We start from the raw sequence: 15792 nt of genomic DNA, 5'->3' as shown, positions 1-15792 counted from the left end.
GGCCCCCCAGCGGGTCAGCAGATCAAGGCCGATGATGCACTGGTCTTGAATGTCAGCCAGCCAGAAGTCGTGAATCAGCTCCAGATCCCTCACTCGGATCTGCAACAGTTTCTTCCCCTGCATATCAGTTCTCTCCCCCGTCACAGTCATCAGCTGGGTGTCGGTAGGCGTCCAACCCTCCACCAACAACCCGGATGTTCCAGGGAGCACGCCAGGTCGTATCAGGGAGATGGTAGACCCCGTGTCCACCAGGGCCTGGCATGGCTGGCCCTCAATGCAGCAGCTCAGGTAGAGTCCCTTGAGGTGCCCAACCCGGCCCACCACTGTGCATCGTCCTTGGAGGGGGGCAGGAAGCTGGGGCGGTGATCCCCTCACTACACCGCTCCCACCCCGTTTCCCGGAGTCCCTGGAGTTCTGACCGATGGGGCAGGTGCCGGGCAGTCTCGCGCCACGTGGCCAGGCTCATCGCACCGGTAACAGCGGTCAGTGGGACGACGAGGACGCCTCCGAGGCACCGAGGGCCGCAGCTGACATATCTCTGCGACCGCCCCCTCCTCGTCGCAGTCTGCGGCTCTGATTTGAGGGTAGCTTGGGGAGGGCACCTGCTGGTGGGGTGGAGAGGCGAGCACCAGCTCAGCCCTTTCAGCCTGAAGGAGCGCCTCACTGAGAGTCTGAGGCATGGCCAGGCGGACGTGTTGGCGCAGTCGCTCTGGGAAAATTCCTCGCAGGAAAGCATGCAGGCTAAGCTCCTCCCGGGCTGCTGCTGGGAACTCTGGGTAGCCACGACGGGCATACAGCAACACATCCGCTGCAAAGGTGCCCAGGCTCTCCCCCGGCCTACGGCTCCGGTTGGTCAGCTGCTCCCTGCTCTGATCAGTGGAGTGCCGCTGCCCAAATCGTCTTTCGAGTGCTGTGGTGAGGGCCTGGAGCTCATGCTGCTCTGACGCGGCTAGGTCGAGGAGTACCTGCAGTGCATCTCCTTCCAATGCTAGTGCTAGGTGTGTAGCAGCCTCGCCGTCACTCCAGCCATTATGTCTCGCAGCTAGCCGTACTTGTGAGAGGTAGGGCTCTAGCGGGGTTAGCCCGTTATACTTCGGTACTTTAGCTGGCGTTGCAGGCACCACTGCTCGCTGTCGGGGGCCCGGTGTGTCGGCCGACGGAGGCAGCCCATCACGCATTGCCCTAGCGTCGGTCGCGATGGGCCGCCGTCTCGGTGCGCTCGCGCCATCGGGACCCACCGGGGAGCTTACACGGCCGCTCATGTCTCCTCTCTTCAATCGCCAGCTTTCCAGACGGGTAATGTTTTCCTCAATAGCTTGCTCCAGCCTCCGAATGTCTCTCTCCATTACGGCGAGGGTGAGTATCCCACTTCTGACACCAATGTGGCAAGCTCAGTCACGGAGGAGACAGAGGTTTCTTTGGGAGCACCCGTTTAATCTACACACCTCAGCGCGGACACAGCAACAACAACAAAAAGGCGCGCTCTCACCGGAAAAACAGTCGCCGAGAGAGCGCGTCACCCGTCACCATAGCAACATGACAACAAACACATAACTGCAATAACAGAACAAACCCCGAACAGCCCTGGCCCGCTACACAATATATATATCATAGTACATGATAATCACTTTTATGGATTTCTGACAAATCATACATTATTTCTGAAAGAGGAAAACTCTGGAAAGCAGCTTTAAGTCAATGATTAATAGATCATCCTTTTGCAGAAATACCAGTCTCTCAATTCTTCCTGTAGCTTCCAATGAGAGTCTGGATTCTGGTTGAAGGTATTTTGTACCATTCTTCTTTTCAAAACATCTCTAGTTGATTCAGGTTTGATGGCTTCTGAGCATGGACAGCTCTCCTTAACACACACCAGATTTTCAATAATATTCAGGTCTGGGGACTAAGATGGCCATTCCAGAATGTTCTACTTGTTCCTCTGCATGAATGCCTCAGTAGATGTTGAACAGTGTTTTGGGTCGTTGTTTTGTTGACAGATCCAGCCTGGTGCAGCTTCAGTTTTATCACTGATTCCTAGACATTGGTCTCCAGAATCTGCTGATATTGACTGAAATCCATGTGTCCCTCAACTCTAACAAGATTTCCAGTCTCTGCACTGACCACACAGCCCACAGCATGATAGTACCACCACCATGTTTTACTGCACGTAGCAGGTGTTTTCTTGGAATGCTGTGTTCTGTTTCCTCCATGCATAACGTCCCTTTTAATCAGTGTTAATTTTGACAGGAAATTTTAATTTTATTTTAGTCTTAGTTTTTTGGCTAAAAATTAATTTTAGTCTTAGTTCAATTTTAGTCATTAGATTTATTTTAGTTTTAGTCCCATTTTAGTCAATGAAAATAACAAGTAATTGTAGTCAATAAAAATAAGCAATTGTAGTCAACAAAATACATATATTTTTTCTAATGAACTAATTTCCTACTATTGTATAAAGCACGGAAAAAACTAGTAGTGTAATTTAATACGCAGGGTCCAAACTCTTAACCACCACTGATCAGATATAGCACACACAGCTAAGAACAGAGAATATTTGACTAAAAAAAACACTTCACATGTTTAACACTTACATGTTTAATAAAAAACAAAAAGCACACTGGGAATTACAAAGGTGCTCTTTTTAGCAATTGCATAACAAGCATTTTTCAAACTAGCATGCAGAAATACTCAAAAATAAAAATTCCTCCTTTGAGGGCATGCATTTTTCCAGAAACTTTTCACAATAAAATGGTTAACACCCCAAAATAAGTACAGTACAGGACCTGTAAGCTGTCAGTTACGGGTGTCTTTTTGGTATTTAACACATGCAAAAGGCGCACCGGGTTATAAAACGTACCGGTAAAACACCCGTGCGGGCTCGGGACTCGGAACATTTCAGTGCAAACCAGACATCGTGAAAATTATAAACAGCCAAAAGCATGCTTCACTTTAATGGTCTAGTCCTGGTTTAGAGCGCATGTGCACTTCCTTATTGCGCAAAAACAAACAACGTGTGTGCATGATTGCGCATGCGCCATGAGCAGTTCTGGTACTTTTTGGGTCGCAGCCGCTTGCTGCACCGCTTCAACTGTGCAACCGTGAGCTTGCACGGACTTCTGGCGTGTTTGATATTTTGCTCGTCCCTCGTGAGGGTATCGCACAGTTGAAGTGGTGCAGCGAGCGTCTGCGACCCAAAACGTACCAGAACCACTCACGGCGCATGCGCAATCATGCATCAACACTGCTCGCCCGCTATTTCCCTAATAACACACGTTGTTCATTTTTATTTCTACACGCTTTTTTTTTCTCACACAGGTTGTCAAGAAGGCATCTGCATCACTCTCACATACAGCATCTCCTTGTGTAAAGTGCACCCAATAGTTGAACGATGCACAGTGTTTGCAGCAAGGTGATGTTGTAGGTCTTTGGTGCTGGTCTGTGGGTTGACTCTGACTGTTCTCACCATTCTTCACTTCTGTTTATCTGAGATTTTTCTTGTTCTGCCACTTCAAGCCTCGCCTTAAACTGTGCCTGTGGGCGCCCACGTCCTCAATATGTTCCTAACTGTGGAAACAGACAGCTGGAATCTCTGAGACAGCTATCTGTATCCTTCCCTAAACCATGATGGTGAACAATCTTTGTTTTCTGGTCATGTGAGAGTTGTTTTGTGACCCCATGTTGCTGTTCTACAGAGAATTTTCAAAGAGGAGAGAAATTTACATTTGGCTCACTTAAATACTCTTTTTCATAATTGGATTCACCTGTGTATAGAGGTCAAGGGTCACCCAGCTTCCCAAACCAACTTTAAGTTCCAATAATTGGTTCTAAATGTTTTGGAATCAATAAAATGACTGCATTGCTCTAATTTATGCACCTGCCTAATGGTTTTCAAACAATTATTGCACATTTCCTGTAAATCCAATCAACTTTGTTTCACTTCTCAAATATCACTGAGTGTGCCTCCTATATGATTTATTCAACAGAATATTTATCGTAACAACTAATGTTTTATACAGGAAGCATTAACAAGGCTGCCCAAACATTTGCATCCCACTGTGGGAGGTATCACATAACAGTAGGGATAAAATTTCTTTCTGATAACTAAAACAATAGACACAAAAATTTCACAAAAAGGCTGCAGTTACTTAAGCAGCTGAAACAAAAACAAAGCTTCCTAATATAAATCACAGAAGCTATCTTTGGATTTGGCTCTGTGAGGACAGACAACAACAGAAACACACTTTCTGAAATCTGCTCAGGAATCTTGGCAAACTTCAAGTCCAACAAAGTGAGGATGTGCTGACTCGACGTTAAACAACTCATTTAATTACCACCACCGTCAACCGTCTGAGCTAGGCGACCTTCCAGCCGGAGGCCAGAAACTCCCCACAATCCTTTGCCAATTCATAGACTTTATTTTTAGGGCCATGTTCTTCCCCCTTGTTCTCATGTCATGCAGGAGTTTCTCTCAGAATCCTGATACAATTCCTTCTTCCTGAACCCATCCGCTACAGTTCCCATCAACCTGAGGAAAGAGGGATTTAGTCTATTTATAGTCATGAAAGTGTGTGGAACATTGAAACCTGACAACTAAACATAACTTCACTCTTTTACTTTAACGTAAGTCTCTTTAGCCTGGCAAGCCATCTTATATGTAAACATATAGTCTGGCCATGACCCATAGACAGAGCTCAGTGGTGAGGTGGAATCTATACGGTTGTCTTTCAAACTGTCTCCGTACAGAAGTGGACGAAGCTAGGATCAATCAGAGCAACAAACAACGTGACAGATCCATCGCTATAGAAGTCAGTCAGTGAAGTAGTCCACCATGCACTGTTGAAGAAGAAGAATAATCAAATACATTCTATTTTTAAATAAATTACCAAAGTGAAATAGTAAATGGCCTGTATTTCTACAATGTCTCCTAGCGTTCTACAACCCCCCAAAGTGCTTCACAACACAATGAGTCATTCACTCAATCACACACACATTCACATGCTGGTGATGATGAGCTACAATGTAGCTACAGCTGCCCTGGGGCGCACTGATAGAGGCAAGTCTGCTGAGCACTGGCACCATCGGTCCCTCCAACCACCACCAGCAGACAAGGTGGGTTGAGTCTTGCCCAAGGACACAACAGCAGAATTCTCTGAGCCGGGATCAATCCTACAGCCCTCCGATTACTCAACAACCCCTTCTACCTCCTGAGCTACTGCTGCCCCTCTGTCTGCTCAAGTCTCAAAGGAAAACCCAGGTCTAAATGATCCAAAATACCAAAGCCATTTGAAATGAGCACTGTTCTTGAGCAAACACCATCTTTGTAGTTTCCATCACAAGGCTGGAGCTAAGCCCACCTGACATCTGTCTACAAACAAATAGACTGCTTTGATTGGCCAGACCTAAAATTGTTCGGGCCAATGGTAGAACTACTGAAGCTACAATGGAGTGTAGCTAGACCGACCTGCAGACCATTTGCTACATGCTACGCTTTGTCTAGATTTCTAGGCTGAATTCTCCTGATTTTAGCTAAATTACTCTTCCAGTCATTCTCCTCGGTTAGTCGGGTTGTCAGCGGGTTCAAGTCCTGGTACTCTCCTGACAGCTTCCAGTAACCCATATAGGATTGACCCAAAGTCTTTTCATGCCACCAACGGTTCTGTCGGGTAAGCTAAAATGGCTAGATCATCATCAGCAGTCACACTAGAGCTAGCATTAGCATCAGTTAGCTTTACTGAGCTATGCAAGATTTCAACAGATATTTCTGTTCTTGGTCTGTTTAGAAACAATATCACTCATGGTGTTTAGGACAACTCTATTGGTGTTCTATGAATTTCACATGGGACCTATGCATCACACATGTGCTCAGCAGCGCTCCAGAAGACGTTTGATTTTAGCTAAAAGTGCATGTCAAAAAAAGGATACATGGAGTCCAGAATCAAACATGACAGTTGTTGATTTATTATTCAGAAGCAAAAAAAAAATATGATTCATTAGAGCTTTTGCACTTCCTTACTTTTCATTATTATTTCATTATACCATTTCATTATTGCAAAAATTAAATCTGCCACACCTGGATTGTTCTGGTTAATTGGTCATTCTAGCTAACATTAACTGTAGTAGTAACGAAAACAGAAAATTTTATTTACTCGTGGAATTTTCCTGAATGGCCGAAGACAGGAAGAGTGGTGAACTCGGTCAGGTTTTACTGGTTTCAAAGCATGACTAACTCTTTTTAGTTCTTGTGATGTAAAATGCAAACGGCATGATGTAAGAAATGTGATGGAAAATTTGGATGACCTAAATTGCCTCAATAATATATTAAAAAGTTGCAGTTAAAAAAAAAAGATGCTTGTTTTCGTTGTTTCAGCATCAGATCAGATGAAGCTAATCCTGATTGTGCTCCATTAAAGCAACAACCCCACAGGTGATAAAAACCTCGGCGCAATGGGGACTCAAATTTCTACATTATGGTCTAATATTTAGTTAGCATTGAACTTGACATTTGGAGATTTTGATCCCATTGGCAGACTTCACTGACACAAAGCACCTTGGAATAACAACATGACCAGACAGAGAGGAAGCTCTGAGTAAATGAACCAGGGCCATCTGCGGAGTTGACCTGAGGTTTCATTGGGTTAAAGTGTAATGTCCTGATTTTAAATGTGACTCTGACCTCGTGTTTGCACGCAATGTCATCTGTAAGCTCCTCTAGTAACTTAACCCTCCAAAAAGGTTTAAGGTGTCTGAAGGAACACCCTAAAAAAAAGAAACGATCAAGAAAACCTTTACAAAAGTGAAATGGCTACTTCCTTTCCTTTACTTCTAATCCACAGGCTCTGGTCTTCCGGACGGTTCAGCAGAGTTCAGATGTCGCAATCATACCAGCAGGGTGTGTGTGTGTGTGTGTGTGTGTGTGTGTGTGAGAGTGTTTAGTAATAGAGGTGGAGGACAGCTGATGTCATGATTGTACACTAGATTTCCAAGAGCTTGAGAGACTGGTATGCTTACAAAGTAAAGCATTTTTGGAAACATCTGAAAAAACAAAAGCAGACTTCAAGTAAAAAAGTTAGAAAATATTTTATTTACAGCTAATTTCTTCTTCTTTTACCCCATCAGTGGCATCGATCCCATCTCTTTGTGCTCCCCCAAACAGTAAAAACGTTTCACAGTAAAAATTAGAGCTCGACCAATTTGCTGAATCTGAAAAAAAGAAAACCTGAAGCTCAAAGGCAAGTTCTGTCTGACAAATCCACACAAACGGAAACAAGTGATTATACACGTCATACATTCAACATGTATAATATACATATTAAGGTTGCAAAATATCCATTCAAACAAAAAATGGAAGCTGAATGTTTTACCATACGAGCAGTATGACGAGTGCAGCTGAGCTTGTGCATAAGAGTGAATAGAATCATTACTACGTGATTTTTGGTAGCTTCAGACTTTCTCACAGTTCCTCACAAGTGAACAAGTTTCTGTTTTTGGAAGAAGCTGATTAAAATGAGATAGCACCTTCACCTCGATGCCAAAACAGAGAAATGGTACATATTTTTGCATGTGAGCGTTCATGCGTGTTCATGGAGGTATTGATGCACGTTCACACACACTGCTGCCACCTACGATTGGCTGTGAAAGAGTCATTATGATGAGCTGCACATGAACACATTGCTGCATTTCTGTTTAAGGCACAAATTGTGTTGAAGCGTTTGTGATTTTTACTCCGAGCTTGACATCTGAAAGTTCCTTCTCTCTCAGTGATTCATCGGCGGTCTTCCTGGTTGCTGGTAGTTTTATATGTAGACTGACAAGACAGCCAAGTAGTCCAGGCTCTGCTAAACAACCGTGCACCACCAAGTTACACATATGCAGGCTGTTCAGAAAAGCTCTAAAACACAGATTCTATCTCCTTCCGCGATTTTTCTTTTCCCATTGCTCCCCGTCTTCTTTAGCTTTTTACTTTCTCAGCCACATTTCCAACCAGCGCTCGTGTGACTGATTCGACAACTCAACAGTCAGCCCTTCTTCTGCTCTCTTCTCATTTAAATTCTAATACAAGTCCTTCATGATCTCCTGCAGCAGGGGGTGTAGGAACATGTCCACCTCAGTCTTCTTCAGCAGCTCGATGAGGTGAACGTGATCTGTGACTATTTGTCGCAGGTCAGTCATCTTCTGGAGCAACTTGGCGAACAGCTGCAGAGAGTCTGGGTGGTTCAGCTTCAGTTGCAGCTCCAGCGAGTGAAGCACGGTCTCCTGAAGCTGCTCGATAGGCTTCACGTTCAGCAGGCCAGGCCGGTCTGGATGGGGTACAGAGACAGGGAAGGGGTGGATCAGCAACAAATATGAAAGGAAGATGGAGTTCATTTTCTGTAATCAAGTATCTGTAATTATGTTAATGTTTTGATATTGGCCAAACTGTATTATTACATTTTATAAAAGCCTGCTTATCTTTATTTCAAGCTATATAGCCCAGTTGGACGAGTTAATATTTGACCTAAATGTTCAATTTTAATCTGCATCATGTTCAAGGTCATGTTTTTATCAAACAAGTTGACTCTAACGACCAATAACCGAAACAAGCTCTGCTCACATATAAAAGACAGCATCCTTGTCAGTTTCTAAGAAAGTCACAGCGAAGTGATCCAGGTAAAGACAGCACAAAAGGTTTGACACCTTTCTCCACCTGCACTCTTCCTTTGACTATAAAATCACTAAACTAATTAGAAACATGCAGAACCAGGAACTGAGTCACTTCTAACCCCTCGTGGTCATCCCCAAAACCTCACCTGGTTCTTTTCTGTCACAAACACGCCACTAAACTGTTATTGATTCTCACCGTAGATGTTTATTGTTCTCCTATGAAACAGACATCTAGTTCTGCTCCATGACATTGCTGACCTCTTAGTAAAATTGATAAATGGGTCAAGGCTGTTCATAGATAGCGTGAGCAGACAGCTCTGCCTATCCACTCAGTTATGTTTTCTACTAGAACAAAAGCATTTGTAAAGTTAAACAAATACATTTAAAGATATTTTTATGGGACTGAAGATAAGCTACGTGAATCGGTGCTTACATTTCACTTGTAACAAAGTCTATGAAATACCTAATAAGTGTTGGTTTTGTATGTGCTTTTTTCAATTTAAACCTGTAAAGGGGCAGGAAGTGGTTAGCTTAGCTCCGTACAGAAACATCAGTGTCAAAATTAAATGGTGTTAGCAGTTTCACAGGTGGTGGTTTCTTTGTTTGTTCTATTGTTGTTGTTGTTGTTGTAAGGACACAGCAAGTCCAGACTTTAGTCAAGCCTCAGCTATCAAGTACAAAACAAAACATTTCATAGAGTTTTCTCACACATTTTTATTAAAAACGTACTAAAGAATCAGGGTTACTTTACGACCCTTCTTGGCCTGATTTAGGACCTCACAGCGGTGTGCATTTTAGCACATCCTCAGGTCTCAGGACAATATTGTCTTATATCAGACCATAAAAAAGAGCATTAGGTTTAATTCAACAACCCATTATAAGTCTGATAAAACTCAGAGGAAATATTTAGTTAGACAAAACAGACCCAGGAGATGCGCTCTGCAGGTGGCGCTGTTGTCAGTTGTTTTCGTTTTCTTAAAATTTTGTATAAATTATTGAATTTGTTCCATTCACATCTCAATAGACTGTGGTAAAGTATTGCACACCTAAGAGGAAAAGAGAAGCGCTCTTGTTGTTGTCCAATTACGTCATCAACGTGCGACCATGGCAGAATGTGATTCAAGCTCCTAAAATATTTGCCTGTGATGTAAATTTTATGTAACTGAAAGGTGCAATATCTCCCACTCATCCCGGATTCAGCAGTTTCCTTAATGGCCTGCTTAGCTGATTTGAAGCAATGGATGTCAATTAATTTTATGAAATTGAATGACCTGAAGACAGAGATTTAAGTTTTTGGCAGTGGACTTGGTTCCCTTTCGGATTTTGTAAAGCCTTATGTGAAAAACCAGATTTTTCTATGGATGGTTCGTTTAAATTGGACAGACAGATAAGTGCAATGGTCCAGTCTGGTTTTTGTCACTTAAGGCAACTTGCAAAGGTTAAGTGCTATTTGCCGGAAACCGTCTTTGAAGATGTTATTCATCTCTTTGTCTCCTGTCGACTAGATTACTGCAATTCCCTGTACTATGGATTAGGGCATTCCTCCTTAAACCGCTTGCAACTGGTTCAAAATGCAGCAGCCCGCCTTTTAACAGGTACAAGGAAGCATGATCACCTCCAGTGCTAGCTTCCCTTCACTGGCTGCCAGTGCATTACAGGATTCAGTTTAAATTGTTGCTACTTGTTTATAAATCACTTTATGGTCTGGCCCCTCCTTATATAGATGATTAATTGTCACCCTACACTCCTGCCAAGAATTTGTGGTCGGGCTCACAGTTTTTATTGTCAGTTCCAAAGGCTCGCCTAAAGACGAGAGGAGATAGGGCTTTTTCTGTGGCCGGTCCTACACTCTGGAACAGTCTTCCTCTGCAGGTCAGGACCTCACAAAGTCTGGATGTCTTTAAGTCCTTGCTTAAAACTCATTTATTCAACCTGGCTTTTATGTAGGATGATTTTATTTTGTCATTGTCATTCTTTCTCATTTTTATTGATTTTTATAATTGTGTGGTGTAATGCTGTTTTTATCCTAACTTGCTAATTTTTATGGTTTTATGGTTTTTAGTTATATTTTCTTGCGATTTTATCTTCTGTGTTGTACAGCACTTTGGGTTGCGGAAGCAATAACATGTGTGCTTTAGAAATTAACGTGACCTTGACCTTGCAATGTGTAAGAATGAAGTAAGACTGACATCCTGTGGTCAAATTTGTGTACTGCGGTCCATTTTTAAAACCAAACAGTTACTTTTTCACTGCCATTCCATGGGTTTCAGTTACGCATCAGCGCCAGAAGATTCTAGGCGACAAGCAAAGATGAGTCATAGTCAGTGGATAAGTAGATAACTACATTGTCACATCTGGTGTTAGCACTCTTAGGTGTTTTACGGTAGGGAGCACTTACTACACTTATTAGGATAGTATGCCTCCGGCATTAGGGGAAGTGGAGTTTGCCGTCTTGTTATAGTTCTGAACAACTCTTTACAGAAGGTAAGATGCAAAGATTGACTCATTATTCACTTCACACACATTTACATTGTTAGCTCAACGTTAGCCCTTAGCTTGCTTAGAGTAAAACAAAAAGATGCTGTGGCTTCTTAGGGGTACAATAAATAACTTCTGGGTCACTCCCATTACTGCATTCAGTTCTTTAAACAACTCTGGAGTTTTTGTCTGCTGGTGTTAAATGAACGTTTAATTAAATCTATGGATCATTGCAGTGTTAGCTCGGCACAGACTCACTGATTGTAAACAGTAACTATGTCCTTCTTTAGTTTTCTGAAAGGAGAAAAACTGACAAACCCCACCCAGCTAAGAAGGAAATCTGCTTTGTTAAAGAAATCAGGGAATGCCTGTTAAAGAATTTTGTGTGACAGATTTATTTCTAAAGCCATTTCCTCTGACTTATTTTTCTGATGCCATTTAGTCAGAAATCAAATGCAATTTTGAATGCAAACTGATGCTTTTTTCTCTATAGTCTGGTGGCTGTTTAATCGAATATCTGACGATATTTTCCTGAAACATTCCCACCAAAATAAAAAACACCCACTCACCCCCGCTGAGGATTATGACAGCCAGAAACAGAGCCATGTCGCTGTCGTCCAGCTCCAGCGTGTTAAACTTAACCGAGAACTCAAACTTAGGCTCCATCATTTGACAGAAAGGTTTCCTGAGACTCTTGAGGAACTCCCGCGTCATGAAAATCTGTCCGTAGGAGATCAGGGTGCCGTCCTTATTCATCAGAGGTGACATCATGATGATCAGGACTTCAATCACTCCATACTTCAGCAATGTGACCTGGAAAAGCACATTTAACTTATCACAGAAAACTTAAACAAGACACATTACTTGTAGTTTAGAAACCAAACTTTTACCAAATTACAAACTTGTGTGTCTCATGGATGTAAAACAGAGACAGAAAGTGATTAGCTGGTGGTTTTCTCACCTGATCGTTGAGATCCAGTTCGATGAATCCTGGGATGCTCTTTGCAAACTCTGTCACTTCTCTCACTGCTTCTGCTGAGCGTGACTGACAGCTGTGGAAGAAACGAAGCTCCACCATGTCTGGCGTTTGTGCACTCAGGTTTGTTCCCAAAGCTCCACAGTCTGTTCCCAAGTAGGCTTCTGGGTATCCTGAAAATATAGGAAAGATGAGTTTAAAATGAAAAAGAAAACAACAGATAAAACCAGATGAAAGATGCAAACACCTCTGTGGTTTTAGGATTGTAATTAATGCATAAAATCAGAAATGCTGTTTACAGGGTGTATACTCATAACTGTTCAATTTGTATAGTTTCCAATCCTTTGGCCATAAATCAATCCACACCACTTTGCAATCAGACCCCAGGTAGATATCTTTTATAATCTGGCATTTATGGATCATCATTCCATGATTTCTTTAGATTTTGCCTCCAAAGAGCTAATATTTTAGCATGCTGCTGAGCAATATTTCATCAAGCTTTTAGAAGATGTTTAAGAATTATTGGGTGTTTTATCACTTTGTTTCTGTCAAATGTGGATGAAATTAGAAGTGTCTTTAGGTGAAGAAAAGCAGGCTCCTTGAAAGCAGGGAATGATTAAAATTAGGGAAGGTTTAGGAGAAAACAGAAATGTGTTTTCTGTTGCATCTAAAAACAAAATGTGCATTGAAACTAATGTCTTGTGCACCATTTCTGGTGCATCAAAACTGCTTGAAACAAGCAAAACAATAAAAATAAAAGTCTAATTGTGTTATTTTAGGACCACTGACCTCCAAGTCCAGCTGTAACGGGAGAGATCTGCTGTTGGTGATCCGGGACCGGTACCTGCCTACAGTTAATAAACTGCTCTCCTTCCATTAAAGACTTCATGTCATGAATGACAAAAGGCTGCAAGAAAGGAGTTTTGCAATTAGGCAGATGTGAGCAAAAATAACTTTTAAAAAGTAACAAAAAGACAAGAAAATATATTTTTTAAACTTGTTTAATCAATACATTTGCAGTGGTCTCTAGTAGGAATGAATGCCCCTGCACCATTTCCAGGAACTAGAAGGCCCAATCCCAATACTCGCACTGCGCCCTATGGTCTGGGGCAGCAGCAGCTCAACAGGTTGAGCGGGTTGTCCAGTAATCGGAAGGTTGCAGATTCGATCCCGGCTCCTGACAGAGAATTCTGCTGTTGAGTCCTTGGGCAAGACACTTAACCCACCTTGCCTGCTGGTGGTGGTCGGAGGAACCGGTGGCGCCTGTGCCTAACAGCAACACGACTCTACCACTGACTCAGTTTGCTCTGCAACATTTATGATTTATCTCCACAAATAACTGCAGAAGTTCTGATGTGTGGTGGAGTTGCTAATGCTAACAGTTAGCTTCTACTAGCCAAGATGTTCTCTGCGGTTTCCTAGACGCTAAACCAACAACAGCCTTCCCCTGTCGCGAGTCAATGGGTGAGTCCATGATTGTTAAGTGTGACGTAGATCTGTCAGGATTTTCAAATCCTAGAATTTTAACGTCTATTCTCTACATTAATGGTAATGCATGAGACAGGTGCAGGAGACTGTTTTTTATGTTCAGCCTGCATGAAAAATTCAGAGTGACGGATTATATGTTTATGTTTATTCATTTTGCAGATGCTTTTATCCAAAGCGACGTACAATTTTTATAATCTATAGGGCATGTTGTGATCTGTGGGGGAAACCGGAGTACCCGGAGGAAACCCACGCATGCATGGGGAGAACACGCAACTCCACGCAGAAAGGGGAGTTTTGAACCTGCGACCGTCGTGCTGCGAGGCAACAGTGCTAACCACTGCGCCACCATGCAGCCCAATATAGTAGAAATAATTGTTAAAAAATGTGTCCTCCCCCATTCTTCTTTGTTCTTCCTTAAAAATCTAAAATTTTGTGGACTTTGTGGTTGTTTGCAGGTCCATCTACATTTTTCATGAACCAAATCTAGCTTATTTAGGAGAATGATTACAGACACTTTGGCATTATGCTCCATTACATGGTTGCTGTTGTTCTTCATACATGTTCAGGAGAATTACTGCACAAGATGTGCTCTCACATCTGAAAAATGAGTGACGGAACATGCTGAACCTTGACAGGACACGCTGTAAAACCTGCAGGCAAAGTAAGTGTTTCTTTTGCTGCAAATCAATAATGAAAGAATTAGGTCTGCAGATGATGGGTTCATGGTATCAGCTGTAATCAGGACACTCATTCACACCAAATGTTTCAAAGGATTTGATGCAGATTTTACTTGCATGTTGAGTGGAAAACTGCTGCAAGAAACAAAGACCAAATGCTGTCAATGAAAAGAAATCCTCAACATGTTTTGAACAAAACGCTGCATGTAAAAAAACTGATGATTTTATAAAGAAAACACTCATTTATGTACAAAACTTATATACAATGTTTGCCTGACATGACACAGTATGATAAGCAAAACGCTTTTTATTGTTTTGTTTTGTCTTTGGACAATGATATTTTGCATTGTGATTTGGACTTATTTTTCTCAAAAAAAATTATAATAATGCAATGGTCTTAAAGCAGGAAGGGATTGTTGTTATCCATTTGCACAATTTGTGTAACAAAATACCTGCATTTTGTTTATCTATTACCAAAATAACCTTGCAACCATCTACTTTTAAAGATTAATTTAGCTGATTTCTGGAATGAGAAGAACAGCCATCTCCTCTTTGTAGAGTTAAATATTTTAAACATCAACTCATACCAAGGCCTTGCTTGTTATAAAAAATGTAAATATTCTACCGAAGCTTGAATCATTTACTCCTGATTTATTTTAGGAGGTACACTGTGATTTAGTAAATACCCAAGGAGTACCTCAAACAAAGAACTGATTCTGGGCCATTTGGTTGCTGTCGCTGCTGCGAGCAGTCAAAACACACAGACCAGAGAGATCAGGAGGGGCCTTGACCTCCAGACTGACAGAGGGCCTTAATATCGCTATAAGCACTTGTGCGCGGGCGCGCGCGCGCGCGCACACACACACACACACACACACACACACACACACACACACACACACACACACACAGAAGTGCATGTGACTACAAATATGGACAATACAATTTACTAGTTCTTATTCCATTTATTCTTATCAATTTTTAAATGTATTTATAACGACCCCACAGTTTTGTCCTGCCTGTCTATTTCTTTGTGGACTGTTATCCATCCACCCCCCTCTCTTTCCCTGTTTGTGTTTTATGTGTCTTTTCTCCCTGCCTGTCCACCCCGATACGTACGCGGATGTGGTCTAACATGCAACAAACATAATAAAGGCTATTGTTGCTTTAAATGATCGGATGAAAAACCTGGAGCAAATCAATTAGGCTTGCTTGCTCACTCACTCACTCACTCACTCACTCACTCACTCACTCACTCACTCGTCTCCAAATAACCTGGAATGTGTCTTTGGCCTGTGGGAGAAAGCCAGAGCCCACAGTGAAAACTCATGCATGAGGAGAAGATGCTAACTCTGCACATGATGGCTGCAGCTGGGATTTGAACCAACAACCTTCTTCCTGTGAGGCAAAAGTGCATTTATACTATTTTTACTTCTCAAAAGTCAATAGTTCCCTGGTATCTTTCTTCTCCACTGAAAGTGATGGACTACTAAAAAAACGCTTGTGTTTATGTATTTAGCAGATGCTTTTGTCCAA

At 42.2% G+C, this 15792-nt stretch overlaps 1 protein-coding gene across 2 annotated transcripts in view; it reads right to left on the bottom strand.

Moving 5' to 3' along the window:
* Positions 1-7055: 7055 nt before the first annotated feature.
* pparg (peroxisome proliferator-activated receptor gamma) overlaps positions 7056-15792 on the bottom strand; it is a 44548-nt gene continuing 35811 nt past the window's right edge. For both annotated transcript variants that reach the window (XM_015959069.3, XM_015959068.3), the window contains exons 6-9: positions 12881-12998; positions 12077-12264; positions 11685-11928; positions 7056-8294 (exon numbers count right to left, since the gene is read on the bottom strand). In XM_015959069.3, the coding sequence (XP_015814555.3) occupies positions 8047-8294; positions 11685-11928; positions 12077-12264; positions 12881-12998 (798 nt within the window). In that variant the 3' untranslated portion in view covers positions 7056-8046. The remainder of the gene's footprint in view (positions 8295-11684; positions 11929-12076; positions 12265-12880; positions 12999-15792) is intronic.

Source organism: Nothobranchius furzeri, chromosome 3 (genome assembly GCF_043380555.1).
Source record: "Nothobranchius furzeri strain GRZ-AD chromosome 3, NfurGRZ-RIMD1, whole genome shotgun sequence".
In the NCBI taxonomy this organism is placed as follows: domain Eukaryota; kingdom Metazoa; phylum Chordata; class Actinopteri; order Cyprinodontiformes; family Nothobranchiidae; genus Nothobranchius; species Nothobranchius furzeri.
This window is presented reverse-complemented; position numbering and strand designations above follow the sequence as displayed.